The following is an 11271-nucleotide window of genomic DNA, read 5'->3' as shown; positions in this document are numbered from 1 at the left end:
GCTTGACAAATATGAATGTCTTTATCTCACCAATTCTCTTATAAACATTTCCCAGAAGTGAAAGACAAAATTATACAAAGTTAGACTTTCTTGATAAAGCTGTGCCATCTGTACAAAATGAAGTGATATGGAAGACTGCAGAAAGAGAAAAATCCCTTTCACATCAATAACAAACATCTGCAGAGCTACTTAATTAAACCTAGAATTAAAACATTGCTATTCAAATAAAGAAATTCATGACAACACTATATATGCAAGTACGCACATAAAAAAATAATAATTTGCCAGTACGCACATAAAAAATAATAATTTGCCAGGCACTGATGGCTTGAGTACAATTTTATAAAGAACTGAGCCCTTTTTTGTTAAAGGTCTTTAAAAAAAGAATTGAAAATAAATGCCTCCCATTCATTCTAGCTCAAGGATTAAGGAGATTACCCCCCAAAAAAGATATTCTCCTCCATGAAAACTGGCGCCCAATGAGTCTACTAAGCAGTGACTATAAAATATTTGTTCTTATTAAAAATTGTAATTAGACACAATTACTGACAAAACACAACATAGCTTTATAAAAACAGGCACATAACAAATAACATTAGGTTACTATTAGATATTCTAGACTACCCTGAATTTGTTTTAGATAATGTTTTCATTCTATTTTTAGATTTCTAGGCTTTTGATTCTGTGGAACACCAGTTTATTTTTGAATCACTCAAAAAGTTTGGTTTTGGAGATTACTTTCAATTAAGACAATTAAAACATGTTTAAAATAATAACAGCTCAGTTAAGTTAAATCCATACAAGCTACATTAAAGCCAATACCATTAAAATAATTTCTATTATTTAGAGAAAATTGATTATAACTCAACTAGCAGAAGACACTAGACTTTAATTAAAATTAAAAAAGGAATTTATATAAATTTAACTAAGTGTGAACTATTGGATATCAAAGATCGGTCAAATAGAGGAATTCATTAAAATAATACAAATTAATACAATGTAGGAGAAAATAGTCAGGAAAAAACAAAACGAAAAACACATAAGTCAAAAATAGTAATAGTGAACTACCACATTTATCTGTATGCTATTACTTACCAGTTCGTTAATCAGTGATTCATGCTAGTAAACAGTAGTTACTTGATTAATATTGTTTAACAACTCATTTGTTACTGTGTAGGTATTTAAAATAATGGATGAATATTTTAAAGTGTTACCAAGTGTTTAAGGGACTTAACCTTTGAGCTTATTTATAGAATAAACCCTGCTAAATATTTTCTTGTAAAATTTAAAATGGATATAAATGTCAATTGTAGCCTTTACAATTATTTCAAAGACAGCCACAGTATTTATTGTAAGTATTTGCAATGTGGTATTTTTGGCAAAAGTTTTTTGACTTTATTGCTGAAAATTTACAAAAAAAATGTATAATGAAAACATGCACTATGTGGTCTATGTGTAAATCAGAAGGACAAACAAATTCACACATATTTGATTTATTTTATTTAATGGCTAAAATCCATATACACACGTGTAAATTCTATGGCTGAAAAGAAGAAATAACACACTATATTAAATTAATATTACCCTAAAAAAACAGAAAATTTGTCAAATTCTACAGGCATTTAACTATTTTCACCTATTGGTATAATATTACAAATATTAATAATGTTAAATGCTGTTACTGCTGTTGCGCATCATTTACGCTGAGCGTAGCTGCACCTGGTTGTAGTTGTATAGATGTTGTGCAACAGGCGTAAATATTTTTACAAAGCCGGAAGTTGCTAAGCCTGACAAAGGGCTTACAGCCAACAATTTACATCCAGCTGCCGTAACCGGCCCTAGATGGCTCATGGCCTGTGTTTGGCATCACTACCAGACACTACAGTATCTATTTGGACTCCACGTGTAGAAAGATCAAAGTTCATAAAACACGCCATTTAAATTTTTGGCACGTGTGCAAGATGCTCCAATGACACTAGAGATCTGGGTCACCCAACATTAAATGCTTTAGCAGTACATTTCCTGGCAGATGCGCAGTCGAGATTTATCCTCATGAAACTATGTGACCCATTATGAACCTGACACCATAGACATCCAGACGAAAGTGCTGGAAGGAAAACAAAGAGCTCAATATAAAACAGAGAACTATTAATACTCAGTTATTTGACGTGTTGAATCAGCTGTTTGTGTGCCCTTGTGTTTTGGTTTAGAATCTAGTTTAGTGTGTGAAAGTTCATTAGATTGTGACCAGAAAAGTAATTCATCAAATTCATCAAAACTAAACAAAAATCCAATTGCTAAGTGTTTAGGTAAAACTTATCAAAAAACCTTAACTAATTAAACAAACAAAATTTGTATTTTACAAAATGTTTATAAAAGTTATTAAATATATATAATTATCATGACTTGCATATTAAGATTCAGGAAGATGGAAATAAATGATGCCCATAACAAATACAGATCTATAAATGGCAAAGTGTTGCAACACCTTTACAGCAATTAACATGACCAAATAGAGCCGATGGATTCTGCTGTGCACACACGAGCATCTCTATAAAAGAAAGAAGTATTCCCCACTTCAACAAGACCTCACACAGACCCATCCACGGTAAGATCATTTACTATAACTGTATCTGCTATAGGTTAGATCGATTATACCATACTACTGAACTATACTTGCTCAACTGTATTATGCTATAATACACCATATCATACTACATGACACCATACTACACTGCACTATACCATACTACACTATATTATACCATACTAAACTGCACTATACCATACAACACTATAATATACCATACTACACTATACTGAGCTATACTATACTCAACTGTATTATGCTATAATACACCATACCATACTACATTATACCATACTACACTATATTATACAAAACCATACTACACCACACTATACAACACTATACCATCCTACACTATACTGAACTATGCTATACTCTATGCTATAATACACTACACTATACAATACTAAACTACACTATACCATGCTATACATACCATACTAAAAAAAACTGTGACTGTATATAAAGTAAAGTGTAATTCTAAGAGATATTTGACAGCTATCTTCTATATGTTTAGTGAACAAGACCCTGAACATCATTTCTCTGAACTGAGGTTTTGAAAAAGGTAAAACAAAAGTTTCTGTTTGTATGATTTAATGAATAAACATGAATGTAGAGTTCAGACTCAATAGAAACACTGTCACTGATTTAATGTGATTCACAAATCAAACATCTGAACACAACTGACTGAACGCTCCTGTAAACATCCCTACACTACAAATCCTTAAAATGATCATTAGAGCTTCATACAGTACAAATAACTGTAATGTAATATAAACATGGCTACTTAGAAAATACTTGACCTGTCTTACATGTTTTCCTCAATTTATAACTCCTTCACATTTAATTTGTGTTATTTAATCGTTTCAAAAAACTTCAAAATTGAAATGTGGAAAAAGGTCATGGTAAAGAATTAGAATGTGTGTTTCTGGCAAAGTATGAATGTAAGTTTTGCTGTAATTCAAAGAAAAGAATCGTTAAGTACAAATACTGATTTTTTATTTCCATAATACTTCAGGAGAAGTCATCATGGGAGACGGTGAGATGGAGTGTTTTGGCCCGGCGGCCATTTACCTCCGCAAACCAGAGAGAGAGAGGATCGAGGCTCAGAACACCCCATTTGATGCCAAAACAGCCTTCTTTGTATCTGATCCAGATGAGATGTTCCTGAAGGGTACTCTTGTTAGTAAAGAGGGTGGCAAAGCTACCGTCAAAACTCAGAGTGGGAAGGTACGTTCATTTAATCTTTTACTGTTATTAATATCTCGAGTCATGTCTAACTCATCCTGATAACTGCTGTTGTTTATTATCAGACTGTAACTGTCAAAGAAGATCAAATCTTTCCCATGAATCCACCAAAGTTTGACAAAATTGAGGACATGGTCATGATGACCCACCTCAATGAAGCCACTGTGCTGTATAATCTCAAAGAGCGTTACGCAGCATGGATGATCTATGTAAGTCTAACAACATCACTTTTAATACCTGTGATGAGGTTGATGTTGAACACACGTCTCTGTTTCAGACCTACTCTGGTTTGTTCTGCGCCACCGTCAATCCATACAAATGGCTGCCGGTGTACGATGCAGTTGTTGTGGCCGGTTACAGGGGCAAGAAAAGAGTTGAAGCCCCTCCCCACATCTTCTCCATCTCTGACAACGCCTACCAGTTCATGCTCACCGGTCAGACACACTTTATAAAGTTTTAAAATAAATAACTAAAAATGTTTTTCAAGTGAACTAAACCTAACCATATTTAACGTTCTAGTCTGTGTACGATTTCTCAGTGCACATTAATTCTAAATATAACATGTTGTAACGTGTAACATCTCATCTTAATGAAATAACATGCTCTGCTACTAAACAACTTTAAACACATTTTCTCAGATCGTGATAACCAGTCTATCCTAATTACGTGAGTTTAGATCTTTTCTAATATTTATTTATAATACATGACAACAATTTCTATTTATTTATACTATTTTATTGCACATGTAAAGTGTCTTACATTTACGTTTTCACACTACAGCGGAGAATCCGGCGCAGGAAAGACGGTCAACACCAAACGTGTCATCCAGTACTTTGCGACAATCGCTGTGGCTGGACCGAAGAGGGCAGAACCTGTCCCAGGAAAAATGCAGGTTAGCAAACGCACATTACTCTAAAAATAAAAAGTTTAGACAGTTTAAACAGTTTAAACACAATTTAGTGAAACAACTCTTGTGAAGACTACTTGTATACATCACAGGGTTCGCTGGAGGATCAAATCATTGCAGCCAACCCCCTGCTGGAGGCTTATGGTAATGCCAAGACTGTGAGGAACGACAACTCGTCTCGTTTTGTAAGTTGAAGTCTGATGAAATGCATTATCATTTGTGTTATACCTTTCCAAGATGGCAGACATTCATAGGTGTCCTAAATAATGTTTTAGGGTAAATTCATCAGGATTCACTTTGGTACAACTGGGAAACTGGCGTCAGCTGATATTGAAACTTGTGAGTAGCACCGTTTTAAAACCATGTTTTATTGTTAAATAAGCATGAATATTAGTCATCAGAAGTCAATGTTCTCCTGTAAAGATCTGCTGGAAAAGTCAAGAGTAACATTCCAGTTGTCTGCTGAGAGGAGCTACCACATCTTCTACCAGCTCATGACTGGACACAAACCAGAACTGCTCGGTAAGAAATCTACATTAACGTATTATTCAATACACACATTAGGTCTCATTTGAACTTCTTACAAAAACTTTCTGGGTTATTCACAAGAGTAATGTCAATATTATATATCAACATTATGATATACTTTATTGTAATTATAGCCTAGTATTTGATTATAGAGTACAGGACTATTGCATACTTGTGGTACAAGTTCTTCTTGAATTTATGAATACAACTGGAAGGAATTTTAGTACAAAAGTTTTTGTTATACCAGGATTTGATAGTGAAAATGTCCATACACACAACAAGCTCAAATTCATGTATAGTTAAGCTTACTGATTGAAACCCAATGTCTAACTGCAGTTAATAGAATCCACATGAATTCCTTACAGAGGCACTTCTGATCACCACCAATCCTTATGACTATCCAATGATCAGCCAGGGTGAAATCACTGTCAAGAGTATTGATGATGTGGAAGAGTTCATTGCCACAGATGTACGTGGTAGACAACAACATTGTTATTATATATTTGCATGAGTAGAAATGATGCTAGCACATAAGATAATGTATTTTAAAAACAACTTACTTGGCTCTCACAAACAAATAGACTGCTATCGACATTCTGGGCTTCACTGGTGAGGAGAAAATGGGCATCTACAAGCTGACAGGTGCTGTGATGCATCATGGCAACATGAAGTTTAAGCAGAAGCAGAGAGAGGAGCAGGCTGAACCTGATGGCACTGAGGGTGAGAGATGAACAATCTGAAGAGAGATGATAGTAGTATACTGTACAAACATTCATTTATTGACCATTATCCCCAAAACTTTGCTTGTTTATAGAGGCTGATAAAATCTCCTACCTCATGGGCCTGAACTCTGCAGACCTGCTGAAAGCTGTGTGTTACCCCAGAGTGAAGGTTGGAAATGAGTACGTGACCAAAGGTCAAACTGTACCACAGGTGATGATGAGTAACACAATCAATGTCTACTGAATAGACAAAATCTAAAATCATCTAAGATCAAATTCATGTCCTCTGTACACTCTCTCACAGGTGAATAACTCAGTTAGTGCTCTATGCAAGTCAATTTATGAGAAAATGTTCTTGTGGATGGTCATCCGTATCAATGAGATGTTGGACACAAAGCAGCCCAGACAGTTCTTTATTGGTGTGCTGGACATCGCTGGATTTGAGATCTTTGATGTGAGCATCAGTTACTAATAAATTACTAATAATCAAAATATAAATGTAAAGATATAAGAGTGAGAATTTGCTTGTGTTGAAATGTCAGTACAACAGCTTGGAGCAGCTTTGCATCAACTTCACCAACGAGAAACTGCAACAGTTTTTCAATCATCACATGTTTGTGCTGGAGCAAGAGGAGTACAAGAAAGAAGGCATTGAATGGGAGTTCATTGACTTTGGAATGGACTTAGCTGCCTGCATTGAGCTTATTGAGAAGGTAAAAATGAAGACTTGACAAAACAATGTTTATATTTTGTACTTGTGCTTAAGCTTGAATATTTCTCCACCAGCCAATGGGCATCTTCTCCATCCTTGAAGAGGAGTGCATGTTCCCCAAAGCCACAGACATGAGCTTCAAAAACAAGCTGCATGATCAGCATCTCGGCAAATGTGCAGCTTTTCAGAAGCCCAAACCTGCCAAAGGCAAGGCAGAAGCTCACTTTTCTCTGGTGCATTACGCTGGCACTGTTGACTATAACATTTCTGGCTGGTTGGACAAGAACAAGGATCCACTGAACGACTCTGTTGTGCAACTCTATCAGAAGTCATCAGTCAAACTTCTGGCCTTCCTGTATGCTGTTAGTGCGGGCGAAGGTAAAAATGACAGTGTTGACAATACAATAGTTATAAAATTAATTATAAAATTAAATATTCATTAACTTGTATCACATTCACACAAAACAGCTGAAGGTGGTGGAAAGAAAGGAGGCAAGAAGAAGGGTGGTTCCTTTCAGACAGTGTCTGCACTGTTTAGGGTACGTTTTGGTCAACAGCAGGTAAAATGTTGTATTTCAATTTAGATTACTGTCCAAGTCAACACAACAATATTGATTCTACAGGAGAATTTGGGTAAGCTGATGACAAACCTGAGGAGCACTCACCCTCACTTTGTGCGCTGCCTGATTCCCAACGAGTCCAAGACTCCAGGTAAAGACTATTGAATGAAAGGTGCAATGATTGTTTAAGATACTTTGGAAACTTATGGTCATCTCTGTTTTAGGTTTGATGGAGAACTTCCTGGTTATCCACCTGCTTATATGTAATGGTGTGCTGGATGGTATCAGAATCTGCAGAAAGGGTTTCCCCAGCAGAATCCTCTATGGTGACTTCAAACAGAGGTATTCTGTTTAAACAATTACAGTGTAACATTAATCTCACTACAAATACAGTCAAGACCTATCATTAATGTTTCAAAACACATGATTTCAGATACAAAGTATTAAATGCTAGTGTCATCCCTGAGGGACATTTCATGGACAACAAGAAAGCTTCAGAGAAACTCTTGGGCTCTATTGATGTTGACCACAACCAGTATAAGTTTGGACACACCAAAGTATGTGATAGAAGTCTTTTTGAAATCTTGAAGTCATTTTTGGTAGACAGAGGCAACAGGTTTATTATCAGTTAAAATAAATCCTGTGGTGGGATTGCAGGTGTTCTTTAAAGCTGGTCTGCTGGGTACTCTTGAAGAGATGAGAGATGAGAAACTAGCAACGCTGGTAACCATGACTCAGGCCCTTTGCCGTGGATATGTTATGAGGAAGGAGTTTGTCAAGATGATGGAAAGGAGGTACAATGTACTTTCAAAGTGTCTAGTAAACACATTAAATTAAATGGTTTCAAAGAAAGGTGTTAACTGATGATATTTTACACAGAGAATCAATTTTCACCATCCAATACAACATCCGCTCATTCATGAATGTGAAACACTGGCCATGGATGAAGCTTTACTTCAAGATCAAACCTCTTCTGAAGAGTGCAGAGACAGAAAAAGAAATGGCAGCCATGAAGGAGAATTATGAGAAAATGAAGGAGGATCTAGCCAAGGCACTAGCGAAAAAGAAGGAGCTCGAGGAGAAAATGGTGTCACTCCTACAGGAGAAAAACGATCTTCAACTGCAAGTAGCATCTGTGAGTGTTGCAGTGCTTATACCCACATTGATAGATTTCAACAGGTTCAAGAAATTAACATTGTCCTTATCCCAATTAATAGGAAGCTGATAGTCTCAATGATGCTGAGGAGAGATGTGAAGGTCTTATCAAAAGCAAGATCCAGCTTGAGGCCAAACTCAAAGAGTCAACCGAGAGACTGGAGGATGAGGAGGAGATCAATGCTGAACTGACTGCAAAGAAGAGGAAACTGGAAGATGAATGCTCTGAGCTGAAGAAAGATATTGATGACCTGGAGCTCACCTTGGCCAAAGTGGAAAAGGAAAAACATGCAACTGAAAATAAGGTTCACATTTAATCACATCTTCTTAACACGGCTCATATATTTATACTTGAGAAGAAAAACACTGAACAATGCTTGCATGTAGGTGAAAAACCTGACTGAGGAGATGACCTCTCAGGATGAGACCATTGCCAAGCTGACCAAAGAGAAGAAAGCCCTCCAAGAGGCACAGCAGCAAACCCTTGATGACCTTCAGGCAGAAGAAGACAAAGTCAACTCTCTGACTAAAGCAAAAACAAAACTTGAGCAGCAAGTGGATGATGTAAGATGTTAAACATGATAATTAGAACATAAATAAAAGAAAGAAATTGATCTGATGGTAGGAGATTCTAATGTACTGATTTTTGTGAACAGCTCGAGGGTTCACTGGAGCAAGAAAAGAAACTCCGTATGGATCTCGAGAGAGCCAAGAGAAAGCTTGAGGGTGATCTGAAACTGGCCCAGGAATCACTAATGGACCTGGAGAATGACAAACAACAATCAGACGAAAAGATTAAAAAGTGTGTAACAGATAGAAAGTTTGAAAATATAAAATACATATTTTACAAAACCTTAATTTTCTTGAAACAGGAAGGATTTTGAGATAAGTCAACTGATCAGCAAGATTGAAGATGAACAGTCTTTGGGAGCACAGCTTCAGAAGAAGATCAAAGAACTTCAGGTAATATATGTCACTGTTAAACTAAAGTACATAACTGGGGAATTCACACTACCAGTATGAAAAACTAAGTGGATATATTTTAAAAACAGGCACGCATTGAGGAGCTGGAGGAGGAAATTGAGGCAGAGCGAGCTGCTCGTGCTAAAGTGGAGAAGCAGAGAGCTGATCTCTCCAGGGAACTTGAAGAGATCAGTGAGAGGCTTGAGGAAGCTGGTGGTGCCACTTCTGCCCAGATTGAGATGAACAAGAAGCGGGAAGCAGAATTCATGAAGTTGCGTCGTGATCTGGAAGAGTCCACCTTACAACATGAGGCTACAGCGGCCGCTCTCCGAAAGAAGCAAGCAGACAGCGTGGCCGAGCTCGGAGAACAGATCGACAACCTCCAGCGTGTCAAGCAAAAGCTGGAGAAGGAAAAGAGTGAGTACAAGATGGAGATTGATGACTTATCAAGCAACATGGAGGCCGTGGCCAAGTCAAAGGCTAATCACAGCTAGAGAATCATTAAATGAAAATTTACATAAAACAAAAAGTATAAATCTTTTTGTATTATTTTAGGGTAACTTAGAGAAGATGTGCCGTAGCCTTGAAGACCAACTTAGTGAAATCAAATCCAAGAATGATGAAAATGTTCGCCAGCTTAATGACACGAGTGCCCAAAAAGCAAGACTTGCCACTGAGAATGGTTAGTGCATAACAAACTTTTGTTCTAAATAAAACTGTCCAATAGAACTATTAACACAAAGCGGATGAACAGGTGAACTGGCTCGCCAGCTGGAGGAGAAAGAAGCTCTTGTTTCTCAGCTGACAAGAGGAAAACAGGCTTTCACTCAACAGATTGAAGAACTCAAGAGACATGTTGAGGAGGAACTTAAGGTAAATCACAACACATAGTGAAATGTGTTTCATTTCAAGGAAACAAACAAGACCCAGACTTCTAATTCAAATTAAATATGTCCTATTTTAGGCCAAGAACGCTCTGGCTCATGCTGTCCAGTCTGCCCGCCATGATTGTGATCTGCTCAGAGAGCAGTATGAAGAGGAGCAAGAGGCAAAAGGTGAACTTCAGCGTGGCATGTCTAAGGCCAACAGTGAGGTGGCTCAGTGGAGAACCAAATATGAGACTGATGCTATCCAGCGCACTGAGGAGCTTGAGGAAGCCAAGTATAAACAACATTTAAGTAAATTATTGAGCAATTCACATCTGATAGACCAAGACATAATTTCATACAATTTTCCTCAGGAAAAAGCTGGCCCAGCGTCTCCAGGATGCTGAAGAATCTGTTGAGGCTGTGAACTCCAAGTGTGCTTCTCTGGAAAAGACCAAGCAGAGATTGCTGAGTGAAGTCGAGGACCTCATGATTGATGTGGAGAGAGCAAACTCATTGGCTGCCAACTTGGACAAGAAGCAAAGAAACTTTGATAAGGTAAGGAAAACATGACATGTAAAAATCTAAACTTCATGGGATTCATGAATTTTAATGATGAATTAAAATATCACTACGTTTCTATAATTCTCAGGTCCTGGCAGAGTGGAAACAGAAGTATGAGGAAGGTCAGGCTGAGCTAGAAGGTGCTCAGAAAGAAGCTCGTTCCCTCAGCACTGAGCTCTTCAAGATGAAGAACTCTTATGAAGAAACTCTTGATCACCTGGAGACTCTGAAGAGAGAGAACAAGAATTTGCAACGTAAATGGAACTTTAATTTACACACCTTCAAAAAAAGAAGCATTGAAACTATAACTTTTATAACTGTATTTTGTACCTTTAGAGGAGATTTCTGACCTTACTGAGCAGCTTGGAGAGACCGGAAAGAGCATTCATGAGTTAGAGAAAGCCAAGAAGACAGTGGAGGCTGAGAAATCAGAGATCCAGACTGCACTGGAAGAAG

At 37.1% G+C, this 11271-nt stretch overlaps 1 protein-coding gene across 1 annotated transcript; it reads left to right on the top strand.

Moving 5' to 3' along the window:
- Positions 1-4724: 4724 nt before the first annotated feature.
- LOC129453297 (myosin-1B) lies at positions 4725-9879 on the top strand. The gene is made up of 21 exons (XM_073861816.1): positions 4725-4730; positions 4838-4930; positions 5021-5084; positions 5169-5267; positions 5639-5742; positions 5855-5993; positions 6088-6206; positions 6300-6449; positions 6538-6708; positions 6782-7085; positions 7176-7246; positions 7331-7418; positions 7492-7609; positions 7701-7824; positions 7925-8061; positions 8147-8402; positions 8485-8727; positions 8810-8986; positions 9079-9224; positions 9295-9385; positions 9475-9879. The coding sequence occupies exons 1-21, from the start codon at positions 4725-4727 to the stop codon at positions 9877-9879; spliced, it is 3105 nt and encodes a 1034-aa protein (XP_073717917.1).
- The last annotated feature ends 1392 nt before the right edge of the window (positions 9880-11271 follow it).

The sequence above is a fragment of the Misgurnus anguillicaudatus genome, chromosome 23 (genome assembly GCF_027580225.2).
Source record: "Misgurnus anguillicaudatus chromosome 23, ASM2758022v2, whole genome shotgun sequence".
Lineage (NCBI taxonomy): Eukaryota > Metazoa > Chordata > Actinopteri > Cypriniformes > Cobitidae > Misgurnus > Misgurnus anguillicaudatus.
Note: the sequence above shows the minus strand (reverse complement) of the source record. Positions and strands in the feature narration are given on the sequence as shown.